General features: G+C 32.7%; 1 protein-coding gene across 3 annotated transcripts; it reads left to right on the top strand.

The window, feature by feature from the left end:
• Positions 1-11,750: 11,750 nt before the first annotated feature.
• LOC139902762 (probable LRR receptor-like serine/threonine-protein kinase At1g07650) lies at positions 11,751-21,444 on the top strand. Of its 3 annotated transcripts, none has more exons than XM_071885364.1 (23): positions 11,751-11,878; positions 13,243-13,314; positions 13,421-13,489; positions 13,639-13,710; positions 13,830-13,901; positions 14,013-14,084; positions 14,165-14,236; positions 14,328-14,399; positions 14,500-14,571; positions 14,652-14,723; positions 14,879-14,950; positions 15,029-15,094; positions 15,203-15,271; positions 15,411-15,449; positions 16,039-16,097; positions 16,198-16,589; positions 17,175-17,370; positions 17,915-18,058; positions 18,492-18,583; positions 18,709-18,919; positions 19,528-19,768; positions 20,334-20,484; positions 20,837-21,444. In XM_071885364.1, the coding sequence occupies exons 2-23, from the start codon at positions 13,280-13,282 to the stop codon at positions 21,161-21,163; spliced, it is 2,667 nt and encodes an 888-aa protein (XP_071741465.1). In that variant the 5' UTR covers positions 11,751-11,878; positions 13,243-13,279; the 3' UTR covers positions 21,164-21,444. The 3 variants fall into 3 exon arrangements, with proteins under 3 accessions (XP_071741465.1, XP_071741464.1, XP_071741466.1); XM_071885363.1 differs by having other exon boundaries at positions 18,465-18,583; positions 20,837-21,443; XM_071885365.1 differs by lacking the exons at positions 11,751-11,878; positions 13,243-13,314; positions 13,421-13,489 and having other exon boundaries at positions 13,830-13,926; positions 18,465-18,583; positions 20,837-21,441.
• The last annotated feature ends 266 nt before the right edge of the window (positions 21,445-21,710 follow it).

Raw genomic sequence — 21,710 nt, 5'->3', positions numbered from 1 at the left:
CATGTTCTTACAACATGTAAATATTAGTTACCAAGCTATTAGGGAAGATATGCAAAGTGGTACAACTCAACGTAGAATATATTTTAAGTACTTGTGTCTATGGCGTAAGACATAAAATGCATGTATTCTCATCCCAAAATATTTGCAGAGTTTAAAAATGGGACTATATACTCACAGTAGTAAAAGTATATTAATAATAAGTTTTCAACTTATTAAAAATATGACCGTCGTCCTTGGATTCACGAACCTATAACAATAATAACGATTCAGATAATAATACGACATAAGAATAAAATAAAGCAAGTTCATAGAATACTTATATAATAATTTTTAACATTTTATGTTAGTAGTCTATTGTTAGTAGTCCTTTGTTCGTAGTCCAAAATAGTCCGAAAATTCCAACAGTCCAATAATCGGTATATATATATATATATATATATATATATATATATATATATATATATATATATATATAATCTTAGAATTACCCCACGACGTATTGTATACATATTGTCTTTGCATTAGCCTAGAGACTTATTGTATATGTATTGTCTTAGAATTAACTAAGATGTATTGTGTACGTATTGTCTTAGAATTTATCAAAACGTATTGTATACTTATTGTGTTAGGACGTACCAAGAATATTATTATACATATATACAATCACAGAATTAACCAAGATTATAATATTTTGTTATACTACTGATAACATGTCCAAATATATATAGGATATAGGAAAAGTTAACAAGAATATGGTTAATATAGTTTTTATAATATAAATTTCGTCCATACAACGTTAATTTTAGCAGATTTTGTTTTGCTCGCCAAATATTCATTACAACTCCGTTTAAAGTGAATCAAATTGCTATGGATTCATTAAGAAGTAAATTTTACAAAACCAATTCGAAAAGTTCATCCCAAGTAGTAATTTTTAGAGCTTTACCCTCTTTTTGTATCGGTGGACAGATTTGGAAAATCCCGGCATCCACCCAATATATGATTTTTGATAAAATACTTCCACTTTGTCTAAAATCATAAAAAAAATACTGCAAGTCTTATTTACATATATTAACATATTTCCAATGTCTTAGCCTCGAACTCAAAGTCTAAGATAGGTTTTTAATTCCCAACCCAAAACAGCCCGCTTTTTACCGAATGGAGATTAAAGGATATATGTTAAGTTTCAAGGTGTTCTTCATATGTACAAGTTATAAGTTCTTATATTAACTTAATATAACATCATAATACATATAAATAAGTGTTATTAGAGTTAATTTAGAAAGATTAGATTAGTTTTTCAAACAAGCTTGGTGTTCACCAAAACAAGTTCTAGTTTTTACAAGTTTTATAAGTATAATAAGATAACAACTATACAAGAAATTGAACAAGGATTTTGAGAAGTATTTTACCTTGATTATGAAGAGGAAAGTTGCTGAGATTAAAGTATGATATGAGAGCATTCAAGTGTGTATTTTTAGTTTAAGAAAATGTGGAGTAAAAATGAGTTAAAATGGTCCTTATTTATAAGCTTATAATTTTGGTTTTTAGTGAAAATATCTAAGATAAGTTAAATTGTATTAAGTCATGCATGACATATTAAATTAATTAGGTCATGGATGACATATTACACAAATAATTGCAGAATTTTATTGGTATATATCAATACTAAATACTTATAGAAGCTGTGTATAATACGGGTAAAAATACCGTATGAATGCGAGTAGAATTCTTTGAGGAAATTGAACGGAAATACGAGTATAGCTATCATTTATATGTATTGGTATATTATAAAGTGTATTCAATACTTGTAAGGATGTATTTACACTCGTAATACATTATATGTAAATACATTTTAACATAAGTTAATTACGTCATTTAAATAGTAATATATATATTGTTTGAAAACTCTTTAAATTAATAGTATGAAAATATATATATAATATTTTGTTAATATACTTAATGAGATATTTAATTATCATATTTTCAAGTTAAATATATATAAATCCATATATGTACACAATAATTAAGCAATTAAACAATTAAATTAAGTTATGACGTTCGTGAATCGTCGGAATAAAAGGGTGATCAAAAGCTTGTGTAAAACTCTTTTTGAAGGTTCAAGATTAATTAAAATTCATTGCTTATCAAGTCGAAATTATATAAAGATTAAGTTTAAATTTGGTCGGAAATTTCCGGGTCGTCACAAAACTCGTCATTCGCTAGAGCATATGCGGATGAAGGCACACCATATGGATGAGTTAACTCATACATATGGATCAAAGGTTGGACGTAATGTTCAACCATACGAATGAGTTGATTCATCCGTAGTGACCAAAAGACATCCTTACGGATGTAAACTAGTAGGCTATAAATACGAGCTCTTGTTTTCATTAGGATTTAAGAGTTATGAGAGCCATACTTTTGAGAGCTACGACGATCCAGACGTGTGAGGGGATATTATGCTGAATGTCCCTTTGCCAATCGATATTTCTCGGTTCAAAATTATGTAATCATTCACGGTTTTACATAATAATATTGATTTATCTCTGATTTATCGCATTCTTCCATTTTTTGATATTGCTCGTATGTTGTATAAAGAACCGTATAATGTTTTCACATCACGTTCTTGTTGCATGATCTATTATGTAAAGCTCGTTTTGCTTGTTACTTAGAGCTTGCCCGTTTCCGAATATATTTTTCGTTCCATGTGAAAATGTATTTTTTACATGAATCGCCTGATTTAGTAACCTTAAGAAGTATAGAATCAATATCACCATGGCCAGATTTTGAAGCGTTCAAAGTATGCAATCACATAGTGCTTAAAATCTAAAGGACCCCAAAATATAATACAACAATATTATATGATCTATTTATTTATAATGTTCGAAAAATTATATAAAATTTCAAATATTATTTAACTTATTCTTATATATATGAAAATTTTTCATATACAAATAGTCTCTTTTTATTTGTTTAACATGACTCAAGATCCATATTTGGTAATGAGCATTTCCGTCTTTACAAATGAATGTAGTAATATATGGTGTGCTATATATTATCATCCTATTTTAGTTAACTAGTTGCTTTATTAATCGTTGTAACTTATACAAAGTATTAAATAAAGATAAAACTTCAAGATTAGATTAAAAGAATCATGTAACCAATTTTATGACCAACACAATCTTAAATGAATATGATAATTGATAATTGATAATTGGGCATATAATCGATAAATGAGAAAATGACATATACAAATTTTAAAAATACACAAACGTGCTGCTGCACGATTATTGCCAATTCTTTCTTCTTTTTTGAACAGCAGTTCGGGACCACTCATGGTGGACTAAACCACCCACGTGTTCATCTCCGGCAGTTGCATAACCCGCCTCCAACTGCTGTCCAGGAGAAAACCCGACCCAATCCGAGGACATGGGCGGTAAAACACCCAAGGACATGGGTGGAATTCAAGGTTTAAGGGGAAACGTTGTGTGCAATGCTTCACCCCACGGGAGTCGAACTCCTGACCTCTCGCTAAGAGAAGCAGACCGCTACCACATGAGTAACAACACAAAGTTTTATTGCCAGTTCTTTTGGAAAGAGGGTGCTGTTATGTGAAAGCTCTTTACAAATATGGGGGTGGGTTCCATCGTCGTTCGTGTCAAGAATTTGCACATCTTGCCATAGTAACATTGCACAATTTAATGTAGATATCATGAAGGGGAGGTGCAGGATATCGGGTCAAAGTCGGTCAGCCATTTCCCCAGTCTCGTTTTCTTCACAAATGGAGTATTCGGCGAAGGTATTTCACATACTCACGACTCTTACGGGGTAGTTTTGATGAGTTTTTATAAAAAACACATGGTTTGATGTTCCTTTTTGGCGAAAACCCTAGAAATTTATTTAAACGAAAGGCATTTCATCAAAAAGATGAAGACCTAAACACGATACAAACAGAAGCGGCTTACAATGCCCAAAACAAAAATAAAACCATAAAATCGAACTAACCAAAGTAAACAATTAAACAAAAACAACCACCTAACAAAGGGGACCAAACCCGAACCGAACCAACAATAAACACCGACACAACCTAAACGAAACACTGTAAAAAACATTAAAGACAAATCACTACTACATAAACAACCCGATGGAAAACAAAAACCGATTCGAAGCGCTTCACAAGCCATCGATGCTGAAGTATCTCAATTCTTCGCCATGAATTTTCGTAAGCTTAGCCTTTTTTAGATTTTGGTTTTGGTTTGAAACTGCGTTTGAATTAATGTCATTCTATTCAATCCAACAATTTTTAAAATCATTTGTAGTCTCTTCAAAAAGGCTAGAGAAATTATCCGAAGAATACCCAACTTTCTCAACACTTTATGAATGGAAGGAAATTCACTTTCTACATTTAAATCAAAGGATTTAAAAACCTCCACCTCCACCTCGCTCAAATCATAATCAACAACCTACTTATCGCCACATCCAAACCATGGTTTGATGTTCCTGGTTATTCCTTTTTTTTTATTTTTTTTATTTTTTACAATTTAATATACCTACTGTTATAATTCAGTAGGCTTATAACTACCTTTAGTGGTTTGATTCGTGTTATAATTCAGTAGGCTTATAACTACCTTTAGTGGGTTTGTTCTTGACTATAGGATACTAATAAACTTAAATAAGAGAGAGTAAAAGAATGGTGATATATGAAATATATTCTATGTGTGCATCTTATGCAAATCACATCCTTTGGTATTTATAATACAATAATTTACTGTGCAGTTAGGTAGAATAATAATACACCCGTGATTTGATTCAAATTTGTCATCCACATGTTTTCTGTCTTTATCACAACACTCCCCATTGGATGACAAATTGTATTAAAAAGCAACTTAGTACTGCCTCGTTAAAAACCTTGCTAAAGAAAACCCATTGGGAGAAACTTTAGCTAAGGGAAGAAGAGTGCAACATAGAGTTGACTCCTCCTCAAGTAGGCATCGTTGATCTTTTACATCTTTTGAACATGTCTCATTCCAATATTGTGAACGTGTGTTCTGAAAATAGCAGTTGAGAGTGCTTTGGTGAAAAGATCAGCAGAGTTTTTACTGGATTGAACATATCTCATTTCAATCTGGTTGTTCTTAATGAGATCTTTTAATGAGATCTTGAGTGTATGAGAAGAATCTAGGAGGTATGTGTTTTGTTCGGTCACTTATGATATACCCTTCTTTCATCTGTGCTATGCAAGCTGCATTATCTTTATAGATAGTTGTTGGACTTTTATCGCGTTCTAGTCCACAAGAATCAGTAATGAGTTATGTCATTAGTCTCAACCAAAAACATTCCCGAGTAGCTTCATGTAATGCAATCACTTCGGCATGATTTGATGATGTTGCAACAAATGTTTGTTTTTGAGAACGCCATGATATTGTGGTACCTCCATTTAGGAATACATACTTATTTTGAGATTTAGCTTTATGTGGATCAGATAAATAACCTGCATCTGCATAACCAACCAAATCTTGTTTTGATTCGTTAGAATAAAATAATCCTAAATTAGTAGTTCCTCGAAGGTATCGAAATATGTGTTTGATCCCATTCTAGTGTCTTTTGATAGGAGTTGAGCTGAACCTTGCCAACAAATTAACTGCAAAAGAAATGTAAGGTCTTGTACAATTTGTAAGATACATAAGAGCTCCAATTGCACTAAGATATGGTACTTCTGGTCCCAGGATATCTGCATGATCTTCACAGGGACGAAATGGATCAGTGTCAACATTAAGTGATCTAACAACCATAGGAGTACTTAATGGTTTTACCTTGTCCATATTGAAATGTTTTAAAATCTTTTCCGTATAAGTTGTTTGATGTACAAGTAAACCATTAGGCATATGCTCAATCTGCAAACCAAAGCAATACTTGGTTTTTCCGAGATCTTTCATTTCAAATTCTTTCTTTAGAAGTTGAATGGCTTCATGGATCTCTTTATTTGTACCTATGATGTTAAGATCATCGACATAAACGGCTATGATCACATATCCGGATGTTGTTTTCTTAATGAATACACATGGGCAAATAAGATTATTGGTATACCCTTTGCATATCAAGTAATCACTTAATCATTTATACCACATGCGACTCGATTGTTTCAACTCATATAAAGACCTTTGTAACTTGATTGAGTACATTTCTTTAAATTTTGCATTGGTTGCTTCTGATACCTTAAATCCTTCAGGTATCTTCATATATATATCACTATCAAGTGATCCATATAGATAACCAGTCACAACATCCATGAGATGCATTTCTAAATTTTTAGAAACTGCCAGACTAATTAAGTATCTAAAAGTAATTGCATCCATAACAGGAGAATAAGTTTCCTCATAATCAATTCCTGGTCTTTGAAAAAAACCTTGAGCTACAAGTCTAGCTTTATACCTTGTAACTTCATTTTTCTCATTTCTTTTTCGCACAAAAACCCATCTATATCCCACAGGTTTCACATCTTTAGGTGTGAGAATGATAGATCCGAAAACTTTTCTTTTATTAAGCGATTCAAATTCAGCTCGTATTGCTCCTTTCCAATGATTCCAATCATGTCTATTTTGACATTCCATGACAGATTTTGGTTCTGGATCATCATCATCATTCATGATGTCATATGCAACATTATATGAAAATATCTCATCAAGATTTTTCATTTCATTTCAGTTCCATAATATCTTTGAATGTGCATAATTGATTGAAAATTCTGTATTGACATCATCAATCTCCTCTGCAGAAGGAGTATTGATTTGTGGTTCTTCTTGAACACTTTCTTTTACCTCATTATCAGCTGATTTTATTTTTCAAAGATTTTTATCTTTGGAACCAATTGGTCTCCCACGTTATCGGCGTGGCAAAGACTCAAGAGCGACATTATTGCCAGCTTTTGGAATTTCAATTCGAGCTGGAGCATTTGCTGCTGGTATATATGATTTAGTCACTCTTTTTGTATCTGTAAATGCATCAGGCAATTTATTCGCAAGTTCTTGCATATGCATTATTTTTTGAACTTCGGTATCGCATTCGTTTGTGCGAGGATCAAGATACATTAATTGAGGTTCACACCATGAAACATCATTTTCTTTCTTTTTTATTTCTCCCCTAATCTAGAGAATAATGTTTCATTAAAGTGACAATCAGCAAAACGTGCTGTAAAAACATCACCCGTCATGGGTTCAATATATCTTATGATTGAAGATGTTTCATATCCAACATATATTCCCATCCTTCTTTGAGGACCCATTTTAGTGCGTTGTGGTGATGCGATAGGAACATAAACCGCACAACCAAATGTTCTAAGGTGGGAAATATTTGGCTGATGGCCAAAAGCAAGTTGCAAAGGAGAATATGTATAACTTGCACTTGGTCTAATGCGAATTAATGATGCAGCATGTAAAATTGCATGACCCCATACAGATACTGGGAGTTTTGTTCTCATTATCAATGGTCTAGCTATTAACTGCAATCGTTTGATTAGTGATTCGGTTAAACCATTTTGTGTATGCACATGGGCAACATGATGTTCAACAACAATCCCCATAGACATGCAAAAATTATTAAATGCTTGAGATGTAAACTCACCAGCATTATCCAATCTCACCCTTTTAATAGTATAATCAGAGAAATGTGCTCTCAATTTAATAATTTGAGCAAGAAATTTTGCAAATGCAACATTTCGACTTGATAATAGACAAACATGAGACCATCTACTAGATGCGTCTATTAGGACCATGAAATATCTAAATGGTCCACATGGTGGATGAATTGGTCCACATATATCACCTTGAATTCTTTCAAGAAACATTGATGATTCTTTTTCAACCTTAAGAGGTGATGGTCTTATTATCAATTTTCCAAGTGAGCATGATGTACATGGGATAATTGCATCATGAGGGATCTTTTGATCCGTCAAAGGATGTTCATGTGTATTTTGAATTATTCTTTTCATCATTGTTGATCCTGGGTGACCTAATCTTTCATGCCATAAATTGATCATTACAGGATCACATGCCTTTTCATTAACTACCATGTGTATTTCTGGTACATTTATATATGTATAATGTAAACCAGAACTAAGTCTTGGTAGTTTTTTCAATCACATGCTTCTTGTCAGTGATACTTAAATATTTATTATTTTCTATAGTCACTGACTGATAATCATATCTATTTTGGTATATGTCAGAGAAGCTTAACAAATTTCTCTTTGACATGGGAGAAAATAAGGCATTTTTTATCAGAAAATTTGTACCATTTGGTAACATGAATTTTGCTTATCCCATTCCTTTTATTAAATCTGCAGGACCTGATATAGTATGTACCGTTCCTTCTGTTGCTTTAAAATCAGTGAAATATTTTTTAGATTTGAGTATAGTGTGTGTGGTACCACTATCTGCAATACAAAGATCCCCACCATTTGACTGATTTTGCACTCCAGTAGCGTACATCATGAACTTCAAAATATGAGAAACAAATAATGAGTACATAATTCATCAATATATTACATTCAAAAATATGTTATAAACAAAAGTACATAATAAGGAAGCATATAGTAAAGTAGATATGGTATAGATCGTAAATCTACATCCATTTATTTGATATGGACATATAATAGAAAATTTATTCATTAAAGTAGTCACTTGTTGGCTCAGTGATTTTCGTATCAAGGTCATCCAAAAGGTTTACCTCTTTTCCTTTTCCTTTTAGGGATTTCTGATATTGATTAACAGAATATTGATTTGTTCGACAGTTTTTAGACCAATGGCCAATTTTACCACATCGATAACAAGAATCTTCAATATTCTTTGAAGAGCTTCCTTCAACATTATGATTTGTGGGATTGTATGGTGGTTAAAATTTATAATTTTGTGGATTATTATTTCGTTGTCCATGACCACGACCACCGTAACCATTACGACCACGACCACCACCACGACCATTACCATAAGGGTGATTTCGAACATAGTTATGATTTTTATTATTGTTATGGTAATTTTTATGATGATGATTTTGGCCAATATGACCACGACCTCGCCCACGTCTTCGTCCAGGTGCATTTCTTTATTTATTTATTATTATTATTGTTGTTAATAGCATTAGCTTCAGAGAATGCTATCGTACCCGTAGGACGAGATTCTTGATTCTTCATCAGTAATTCTTTATTCACTTCTGCAACTAAGAGATAAGTTTGAAGTTTGGAAAAAGTTTTTAAATTTTCTTGTATAGTAATGTTTGCAGAATGCATTATGGAGAAAGTTTTCTCCATCATATCAGCATCACTTATTTCTTGACCACAGAATTGAAGCTTTGAACGGATCTTGAACATGGCCGAGCTGTATTCACTTACCTTTTTAAAGTCTTGGAACCTTAGATTTCTCCATTCTTCCCTCGCAGCTGGGAGTAATATTTCCTTTTGATTATCGAATCTACTCTTGATACTTTTCTATAAAACATGTGGATCTTTGATAGTGAGATACATATGTTTTAAGGTGATATCAATATGTTTGAGAATAAAAGCAATTGATTTTAATTTATCTTGATCAGAACAAATATTGCTTTCTTTTAAAGTTTCTAGAATACCCAATGATCCAAGATTTATTTCTACATCCATGACACATGATGTGTAGTTTGTTCCCGATACGTCTAGGGCATCAAACTCAAGCTTTGATAAGTTTGACATTTTCTATTTTCATAAAGATGAACAACATAAATTATAATCATAATCAATTTCTAACAACATGAAATTATAATCATTTTAAATTCATAAGTAGCAAACAACAGAATAATGGTATGATTACAAATAATAAAACCACAAGGGCAGGATAGAATATAGGTTCACCCGGTGGTATATTAGCAACAATGATGATAGTTAATATGACCAATACAATAGGAAAAATCATCCTTGTGTGAATCATCTTTACAAAAACTTTTTGAGAGTGGTAATCTGAGAAAAAGAAGATTGATTTGTGAAAATGTGAAAACGGAGATGTTTATTTTATATTTAAAAAATATAGTCGTTGTAACGTCTTCAGTTGATGTTAACAACCGTTATGTATATATGACCGTTGTAACGTCGTTAGTTGACGTTAACGAATGTTATGTACTCGTTATATTAATAATAATTTTAATAAAAGAATTTTATTAGCATAAAAATGATTACTATAAAATACATTTAGTATAAATACGTTTAGTATAAATACGAAGATTAAGAGAATAAACATATTATGCATAAATAATAAATTTAAGAATAAACATTAGTATGCATGAAATAAATAATGATTAATTGTACAAGTAATCATAAATGTTAGATAACATAAATATAAATGTTAGTGAGATTACAGAAATATAATTCAGGCGGTATAACCGACCATATATAACATAAATATAAATGTTAATGAAGTTAATAATAGTTAGATTACAGAAATATAATTCAGGCGGTATAACCGACCATATATAACTTAAATAAATAAATATAAATGTTAGTTATGATGATAATAATATTTACCTTACTAATAAATAATAGAAGATATCGTTAAAGATTTTTTATTATTATCTTGATTAGTAACTTGTGCTTGCTTATATAAACCTTGATTATACGGAGCACTTCGTGCTGATAACGTGTTATAATTCAGTAGTCTTATAACTACCTTTAGTGGTTTGGTTCGTGTTATAATTCAGTAGGCTTATAACTACCTTTAGTGGTTTGGTTCGTGTTATAATTCAGTAGGCTTATAACTACCTTTAGTGGGTTTGTTCTTGACTATAAGCTACTAATAAACTTAAAATAAGAGAGAGTAAAAGAATGGTGATATATGAAATATATTCTATTTGTGCATCTTATGCAAATCACATCCTTTGGTATTTATAATACAATAATTTACTGTACAGTTAGGTAGAATAATAATATACCCGTGATTTGATTCAAATTTGTCAGCCACATGTTTTCTGTCTTTATCACAACACCTACGTGTTAATTGTCATATAGTACGGGGTATCAAAATAGCTGGTGGTGGCCTGGTAAGACCCTGACATTCCTATGTGGAGGTCAAGGGTTCGATTCCTGACATTCACAAAGTTATTCTCCCTCATGGCCATGGAGGTACGGAGGTTCGCCTGCAATGACTCCGGGCTACTCGCAAAGCGAGTTGCCGCTCTGAGATTAGTCAGTTAAAAAAATGGTTGAATACTCATGTTAAAAAAAAAAAAAAAAAAAAGGGGAAATAATTTGGTATACTAGGTTCATATTTGTATTCTTTTTAGTCAACCATTTTCAGCTTAATATCAACCACATCTTTCATTTTCAATTATAATTTTATAATAATTAGTATTAGTATAATTGTCGTTATTAGTCTATATGATTCCCTATATCTATCATCTCAATATCCAATGATGATATAGATACACATTCCATAACTACAGTCAGCTCCACACGAGCAATTTCTCTAAAATAATAAAAAAACACATTATGGACAAACTATTGTTCTTCTTAATTTCAATAATTTCATGCTCAAATCTCATCATATTCGTACAATCAGCACCAAAGCTCGACAAACGAGAAGGTAACGTACTCTTCGTTTTCTAATTTGAATCATTGATTTTAACTAGCTCGAGTGGAAGAATGAATTAAGTTTATATAACTATTGCGTGTGTGAATTGGTGCAGTGGATATATTGAAAGATATAGGTGAAAAATTTGGTTTAAAGAAGAAGAATTGGAATTTGGATCTGAATCCGTGTACTAATGAAGGAATTTGGGGCAAAATTGAGCAGAGGAAAGGCTATAATGTTTCAATTGTTTGCGATTGCACTATCGAACCTAATGCCACGTGTCATGTCGTTAGCATGTACGTATATCTTCCATTGATATTTTTAATTAATCTGCACATGTATGTATACATCCACATTGTTGATGCATTGATTAGTCTGCTGATTAGTGGTTAATTTTGCTGAACATATTTAATATAAACATGTGACAACTGATGAAGCCCAAGTGTCATTGTTTATTAGTACAGAGGACAGTTGTGTTGACTTACTAAGTAGTCAAAGTAAACGGAGCTTGTTTGACTGCCTATCTGGAATTAGCTGTATCATTTTAGATGTTACAGTATTATTTTATTTTATTAATTTATTCATGTTAAAATTATACTTTAGTTTTTTAATGTTTAATATTTAATAATTTGATATAATAATATTATTATACTGTACTATGTTATCTATTATTTCATCAGTGGTTGAGAACTTGGTTTTGTCTCGTGATCCTTCGTTTATTTATTTATTTATTTTTTTCAATTTAGATCGCTCGGTTTGGATCAAGTTCTATCGTGTTGGATCGGTTTAGAATTATTTAGTTTGGTTCAAGATTTCCGTATTGTTAGTGGAGGCTCGTTTTTAGATAGTTTTTGCTATAGATGATTGTTTACTAGGTGCGAGCTTCCATGTCACCCGTTTCTTTTGTAATCTCTGTTGAGAACGTTTTCCTTTGGAAAATGACCTAGTTATAGTTTTTTCGCCAAAAAAAAAAAAAAAAAAAAAAAATACAGTAAAAGAGATAAATGGCAGTTGACAGATGCTATCCTGGTTTTGAAATTCTTTAGGTAACTAGTCAATGACCATTAATAAATTATGTATAGAAATAAGTATATTGTTTTTCGGAGATGATAGTGTTATTCTAAAAGAAGACTAATAGTGTTTGGATTGTCTTAAAGGATGTATATTTTATTATGTATGTTCAATTATGATTTCATGCTTCTAGTAGACGTTACTCGATCTTGGTTAGAAAGTATCAAATCATCTAATATTAAATGTAAAGTATCAAAAAACTCCATGAACCGAATACTAGTATCAGTTTATTTATTACAGTATTAGAAACGCAACACACTTGTGTAAATTCTTGTACATTATTTGAAATACAATCCATAAAATAAATCTGCCAATAATACTATTACGGAGTACTATCTTTTCTACATTATTCATCCATCAAGAATTGCATGTACTGTAAAATACTAGAGTACAATTTATATGACTTATGAGCTACGATGAATAAATTGTTGTAACTTGTAAGGATTAGTTGATTACTACGCTAGGATAATAAGCAATTGATCTAAACTGTTTCCTTAAAGAAGATGTTGTGATTTCTCTCTCTGATCGAGAGAAATTATTAGTTCTTTATACATTTTTTTAATTCTAATTGAATTTTGTTGCAAAGCAGATATTTAAAAGCCCAGAACATTTCAGCTACTATCCCAATGGAATTTTCCTTGCTGCGCTCCCTTAAAGTTTTGTAAGCAAACTTCTTAATAACACTTGATACAAGTTAACTAGTTATTAGTTAAGTGTTAATGAAATAATCATAGTGAAATGATAATCACGTTGTTCTACAAATGCAGGGATTTAAGTCGTAACTACCTCAATGGAACTATTCCTTCGGAGTGGGGTACTATGCGCTTGACCAACCTGTATGGGTTTATATTATTTTACTGTTACAATTAATATTATTTTACTGTTACAATTAATCATGAATCAGAATGCATTACATTTAAGTATTTGGTCCAGTTGCTATATTTATAAAATTTTCTCTTAACTTATACAATATCTATATATGCAGCTCTGTAATGGGAAATCGATTATCCGGGCCGTTTCCACTAGCTCTCACCAGAATTACTACCCTTCAAGATCTGTACGCTACATCACCCCTTTTGTTGTTACATTTTAAAGCATACTGAATAAAAATAAAAAACAAAAAAAATATAATAATATATCATTACTTCATTTTGATTTTTGCTTCAATACTTGTAGGAGCATAGAAGGAAACCAATTTACAGGATCTATACCCCAAGCAATTGGAAACTTGAACAACTTGCAGAAGCTGTACTAATTTTCCCCTTTTCACCCTGTAATCCTTTATGCTTGAAAATGTTAACTATCTTTAGTGGTCTGCCTTGAACACTTACATATTCATGTAAAACTATGTATTCCCAGTGTTCTAGCTTCCAATGCTTTCTCAGGACAGTTGCCTGTTGCACTTGGAAAACTTACAAACTTGACTGATATGTAAGTATAGGTCTTGTAAACTTGGATGATAATTAATAAATTAAAGAATCGCTAATTTTGTGATTTTGTTACACATTTAGGAGGATAAGTGACAACAATTTCACTGGAAAAATACCAGACTTTATTAGTCGGTGGACACAGATTGAGAAATTGTAAGAATTTTTTATGTATCTAAATGGATATTTTCATCAGTTTGTAGGATGTATTAATCTAAAAGATGCAAACTTTTGATTGATTATGCAGGCATATACAAGGGTGTTCTCTTGAGGGCCCAATTCCTTCTAGCATCTCTGTCTTAACAAATCTAAATGATCTGTATGCATTTCTTTATTCCATACCCCCTCCAAAAAAAAAAAAAAAATAATAATAATCCTTTTCCTTTCTAACGTTCCACTATATATCTCTTGTATTACAGTAGGATAAGTGACTTGCAAGGTAAAAATTTTAGTTTTCCGCCACTAGAGAATATGCAACAACTGAATAAATTGTAAGCTTTTGATATTGTATGATGAATCTTGAGGTTTTAGCCCTTAAGTGAAGATCTTACTCACCATTTGTTATATGCAGGATACTTCGAAATTGTTTGATCAATGGGAGAATCCCTGACTATCTTGGGGATATGATAAAACTGAAAACTCTGTAAGTAATGATTGTAATCCTTGCCTTATAAGTATACTTTTGTATATATGATTATAGCTTGTAATAGTTTTACACATCATGAATCTGCATAAAGTTGGTATTTTGTAATTGACATTTTCCAGAAACTTATTCTTGATATCTTTTTTTTGATGTAGAGACCTCAGTTTCAACAACTTGACTGGCGAGGTCCCATCTTCTTTTTCCCAACTAGGAAAAGCAGATTATATGTACGTGAACTATTTTCACCAACCGTGTCTTGTTTTGTAACTATGATATATTGTCTGAGGGTGACGATTGTTTTATAGTTATTTGACAGCAAATAATCTTACTGGACCCATACCTGGATGGGTTTTCTCAACTACAAAGACAGTGTAAGTAATCTTTTTCCCAAAACCTTATCATTCACTACATAATTTAATTTCATTATTAACTTTTTATTTCGCTAGCTGCTTGTGTTTATAGAAATTATGCCTTTACAGGGATATTTCTTATAACCATTTTACTTTGGGTACTTCTGCTCCTCCAGATACCTGTCGACAAAGAACAATGTAAGTTGTTCTTGTTTTCCTTATATATGTATGTACTCTCATAGTGATGGGCATGTAGGGTCCACACCGCTTTGAATTTTTTTTCTTGTTTATGTTGATAATATGCATAAGTTAACAAAATGTTCATATCCTGACACAGAAATGTGGTGGAGAGCTGTTCTTCGTCAAAAAGTACACAGTAAGACATGTGACCCTAACTTCATTTCAGGTTTACACGAACCCCATATAGAGGGTGTTTGGCTTTAAGGATTTAACAAATTATCATCGATAATGTTTGGATAAATATATTATGCTTCTCTTTATCTTGTCAAATGATAATCAGTTTAAAGGCTCTGTCAAAAAAAAAAAAAAAAACCTCCAAATATACAAGGGTTAACATATACCTAAGATTTGACTCGGCTGATTTATTCGTTCAAAGTTGTCAAAGGCCCAATTTAGTCGGTTAAGTCGTATTTATTAGTTCAAAGTCATATTTATTCTATCCAAATCGGTCAAATACAGTCAAAGTTGGTTAACGTCCGACTAGTTTTATACTTGGTTGATTAGTCCCTTCAAGGTCCTGACCAATTAGCCCCCGGAACTAGTCAACTTTTACAACCTAGATATAAATATTACATCAATGAACAATGCATTTTAACATTATCATCTCCAACCCATTTTGTTACGGCCGAATATTGAAAAACTTATAATCACTTCCAAACATTCCCTAATAATAAATAATATACGTAGTATCAAATACTACAAAATGTCTTGTATTTGTATTGTAGGAACAAGATTAATCAATGTCTAAAGAAAGATTTCCCTTGTACTAGCTCAAAAAGACAACGTAAGTAAAGTATTAGCATTGATACATACAATTATACATTAAATCCATCTTTTTTATTTTATCCTAATCTTAATTCAATAATCATCATAATCTGCTTCAGAAATCCATTCTCTGCACATCAACTGTGGGGGCAATGAAGTAAATATCAACAACACCACCAAGTACAAAGCTGATACAGAAGCAAAAGGTGCCTCGACATATTACATAGACGATAACCAAACCTGGGCATTTAGCAGCACGGGGAATTTTTTAGACGATGATCATGATTCTGACATTTATACCCTTTCCAACACATCTAGCCTACATAATGTATCCACAAATGAAACAAATCTGTATACAACAGCGCGCAAAGCTGCTATTTCTCTTACTTACTATGGACTGTGTCTTATGAACGGGAACTATACCGTGAGACTCCATTTTGCTGAGATTGTTTTTTCACAAGATAGCACCTTTAACAGTCTGGGGAAACGTGTATTCGATGTTTATGTTCAGGTGATTTAGTTATTGAATATTGAAGTGGCAATTTTCACTACTTTGCTTTTGGATAGTCCCTGTGGTTTCACTAAAATTGCTGAAATAGTCCCTAGGGTTTTTTTGTTGTTGTACTTGGTATGGTTTTCAAAATGTTGTTGAGATGGTCCTTTTGTTACTGAGATAGTCCCCATGGTTTCGCTGAAACCACGGGGACTATCTCAGCAACATTTTGAAAACCATGAGGACTATCTCGGTAAAAAAGAACCCCAGGGACTATTTCAGTAATTATGTCTAGTATAAGCTCAAAAAGAAATGGTGGAAAGTCACTTAAAATGTTTATCTTCTGCATGTAACCTTCAAAATTGCTATATTTAAAAAACTGAATCCTTTATGAGGCATTATTAATTTGTATATAGACCATTTAATTTTTTGGAGAAGTTTGTTGTGGGTCAACCATCCGGAAGACACATGTCGAAAGTACTCGTTTTGACCCATATCGATTATCAAATTCAGCTCATTTTTCCAGCTCTTATCGAGTATGATAATGAATGCCAATGCAGCTAAAGATGAATATTAATATTGTCTATGAAATTTTTCATGTAGGGGGAGTTAAAACTAAAGGATTTTGATATAGTAAAAGACGCAGGAGGTGCTGGTAGGCCCGTTGTAAAGAATTTCACGGTTAATGTGACGAATAATACACTCAAGATTCGACTTTTTTGGGCTGGAAAAGGCACTTCTGGTATACCTGTAAGAGGAAGTTATGGTCCTCTTATATCAGCTATCTCAGTTGATCCAAGTAAGTTACTCTTTAATTTCCAAATCCGAGTTTCACGTTTTGTATACTTCTAGTTTCAAATTTTACATAGAAGTGTTATTAATAACCAAAAAGATGAATATGTAGGTATACTTTGACTTTTAAGGTCAAAGTTACAATGAAGTTACTTAAAGTTAACCAAAGCCAACATTATGATTACCTTCACCAAACGCCCTCCAATTTTTAGTTTTAACTTTTAACTAGGGGAGTATGGGGCCCGTTTCACTGGGGCAAAAAGCAAACCAACGAATATTTTTTAAAATGAGAAATTACTAAAATACCCCTGTGTATTAACCTGTGAAGGTTACTGTTCACAGGGGCATAATAGTCATTAGTTACTGTGCACAATTTAGTGTAGTGGTTAATTACTTGATCGTCTATCTTTTAATTTATGATGATTGTTGCTGATTTTTTTAAGACAATTCTAGTATTCATGCGAGTAAAAGTAACTTCTGATATTTATCTGCTTATAAATAATAAACAATAACTTCACTTAATGATACCTTGTTAACATTGGCTTGTGTAGACTTTAAGCCCCCGAAATTTGGCAAAAACATCGAAGTTGGTTTAATATTATGGATTGTTGGTGGAGGACTGTTTTCTGTGTTTTTAATAATTATTGTCTTGTGGAGAAAAGGATGTCTCATGGGTAAAACAGCAGAAGATAGAGGTACATTTCTCATAACATTACCTTTTTCTCATTAATAGTGGGTTGGCTTGGGTTGTGTTATTTGAATGGGTCGAATGAGTCACATATTCTTTTTAGCTAATGTGGGAAAGGAACAAGTGGGTCTAGCAGGTTGAAATCACAAACATATTTTTATTACTTGCACTGGATTGATTCAAACATTTACATATTTAATAATAATTAATTTGTAAAATGTCATCTCAATTGACAAGTTCACTTTTTTATAAAATGTTAGAAAGTTGACAAAAGTTTCAGTGGGTCAACCAACTCGATCTAGCCCTTTTCGACTGTACCCTTACCCATTTTGCCACCTCTAGTTTTGATTCTAAACGGCTTTGTATTACAACAATAAGTCACAATACTTGAGAGACAAAAATTTTAAATGCAGAGCTTAAAGGTCTTGATCTGCAAACAGGGATATTCACCTTAAAGCAAATTAAAGCTGCAACAAAGAACTTTGATCCATCAAACAAGCTTGGAGAAGGTGGTTTTGGTGTCGTTTACAAGGTAAAACCACTTAATGAAAATATAGATACAAAAACTTTACATGTTAACAATATATTTAGTTATCATATGTATCATTTTCCAAAGTAAAATTGTGATAATAATAAGACAAACCATTTTTTATTTAGGGTCTGTTATCAGATGGGACAATAATTGCAGTTAAACAACTATCGTCAAAGTCCAGACAAGGAAGTCGTGAATTTGTGAATGAAATTGGCATGATTTCAGCTCTACAACACCCAAATCTTGTTAAACTTTATGGATGTTGTGTTGAAGGAAACCAGTTATCATTAATTTATGAGTACATGGAAAACAACTGCCTGTCTCGGGCTCTTTTCGGTGAGCTTAAAATGTTAATTAAATACTTAGTAAAAGTGACAAGATGAACGTGTCAGGTAATGGGTTGAAATAGGTGATTTTGGTAAAAGCTGATGTGAACTGGGTTGGCTCGTAAATCTTTTCTTGTCCATTTACCAAATCATTATATATACTCGCGAACGACGTCGTTATAATAATGGTTCCAATCTTTAACTAACACAAATGTAGGAGGTTGTATGCATTACCTAGACTTTGGCTGTTACAACCCATTTGGCCTGCTTGAAATGAAGACTACCCAAATCAACTAACTTTTAAGTAAATAGGTTGAAATTGCCACCTCTTTTGGAATAAAAACACATCTTGTTCATACCAAGGTTGCAAAAATCACTACTCGGGCAGTACTCGGTCGGGACTTTTTAGGGAGTACTAGGAAACTTGGGGAGTACTCGGATGTTGACCAAGTTTGACTTGATCTATTTTGAGAGCTTCTGAGTAATCCAGAGTTTTGACCTATTTTATCCGAGTTTGACCTATTTTATCCGAGTTTGACCAAGTTTGACCGAGTACTTTTTCCTAGTAGTGCGACACTGGTTCATACTAATGTGAAAAAGTACGTTTAATTCTTGCAGGGCGAGACAAATTGAGTAAAGAAAAGCTAACATGGCCCGTGAGGTTGAAGATATGCCTGGGGATAGCTCGAGGTTTGGTCTATCTACATGAAGAGTCGCAACTGAAGATAGTACACAGAGACATTAAGACTAGCAACGTATTGCTTGATAAAAATCTTGATGCAAAAATATCTGATTTTGGTCTGGCAAAGCTTAATGATGAGGGAAATACGCACATCAGTACTCGTATTGCAGGAACCATGTATGTTTACTCAATACTATATGGTATGACTAGAGGTGGTAAAATGGATGGGTTGGGTAATGGGTTTCAATGGGTCATGTCAAATCTGGAAATACATGTTTGACTATTTTTACAACCAGCAAACATGTTTTTCATCTACGTTTTTCTTTTTTTATGATATTTTCTAACAACAGCCCCGTTAAGGTGCAACAAAGACTTGTACTTTTTTAGAACCGCCATTTAAAAGTCAACATCAACCACTTTGTACAACACATTAATGCATCTTAACGACAGCTAAAAATCCTTTTTATATTAGGAAAATATGCTAAATATGCATCCAAGAACTATACGATTACAAAAATAGTCTAAATTGTTTAATAAAGTCGTGTGAGGGTTTTTAATAATCAACGTGTTTCCTTATTATTTGAAACATTTGGGTTAGCCGTTAGCCTATTAGCCTCTTAGAGATACAGGGTACCTCTGGCTGAAGCCTTCATAAGTAAATGGGTCAAAATTGCCACCTCTTTGCGTCCATTTCCATCTCTTTTCAGGTTGTTTCTAGCTAATGAATGTGGTTTGTTCACAGAGGCTATATGGCTCCAGAGTATGCCATGCGTGGTGTTTTGACTGCTAAAGCAGATGTTTACAGTTTCGGAATTGTAGCACTAGAAATCGTTAGCGGAAAAAGCAACACTAACTACCGACCAAAAGACGACTTTGTTTACCTTCTTGATTGGGTGAGCACAATCTCCATATTTTGCAGACAAAATATAAATTTAACGGACGGTCCCTGTGGTTTGTATCAGAAAATCATTGGTGGTTCCTGTACTTTTTTTTCCATCATGGATGGCTACCGATGTCCCCGCTGAGTCAATCCTTGACGAAAAATGCAAATCAAAGGGACCACCGGTGATTCAAATGCAAATAACAGGGACCATCCTTGACGAAAAAAATTATAGGAACCACCGGTTCTCAAACAAACCACAGGGACCATTCGTGATATTTTGTCTGTTTTGTACAACTACAACTACATTGTACAACTGATAGAAAACTAGAATCAACTTTAACATTTGTGTTTTTACATGGTAGGCATATGTTTTGCAAGAAAGGGGAAGTTTGTTAGAAATGGTTGATCCAGATTTGGGGTCCGAGTATTCATCAGAGGAAGCCATGACAATTTTAAATGTAGCCCTTTTATGTACAAATGCATCACCGACTCTTAGACCGACCATGTCTCAAGCCATGAACATGCTTGAGGGTCGAACCAACGTTCAAGATTTGCTATCGGACCCTGGGTTTTCGACCATAAACCCCAAGTTCAAGGCCTTACGAAATCACTTCTGGCAAAACCCAAGTGAAACGCTCACCATGTCTAACGATGACCCGTGTACAGAGTCCTTGCTCTCTGAAGCATAGCTAGCGAATGGGCAACAAATACTCATGCAAATGTGTATTTGATTGTGTATATACACCAATATAAACACTCTCAACTGTAACAAAAGTGTAATTACTGTTGTTATTCATAAGAGCCAATTAGAAGATGAGTTTAAATCAACTCATAAGTAGGCACTGCATTTTATGGAACATAAAAGTTTTGTATAAATGTATATATGGCACAAGGTTAAAATATGCAACTTCTGTAGCGTACAACATGCTGACGAATGTGCTCATAAATATATCTTTATACAAACAATAATATTTGCATGTTTGCAATTGCAGTCAAGCTGTCAAGTTCTCTTCATCATGTTTCATGAATAGCCATGATGAACTAGGTCAAAAATTCTTGGCCAACTTAAACTAATTAAGAAAACTGTAAATTTAACAGACATCTAAAGTACTCATTATCGAATTAGCTGTTAACATTACAAAAGATTCAAATAAGCTTAACAGTTACATTAAGACCACTTCTAACACGCGTGTTTGACTCCATAATACCACCAACACGCCACGCAACATGTCGTAG

The sequence above is a fragment of the Rutidosis leptorrhynchoides genome, chromosome 3 (genome assembly GCF_046630445.1).
Source record: "Rutidosis leptorrhynchoides isolate AG116_Rl617_1_P2 chromosome 3, CSIRO_AGI_Rlap_v1, whole genome shotgun sequence".
In the NCBI taxonomy this organism is placed as follows: domain Eukaryota; kingdom Viridiplantae; phylum Streptophyta; class Magnoliopsida; order Asterales; family Asteraceae; genus Rutidosis; species Rutidosis leptorrhynchoides.
This window is presented reverse-complemented; position numbering and strand designations above follow the sequence as displayed.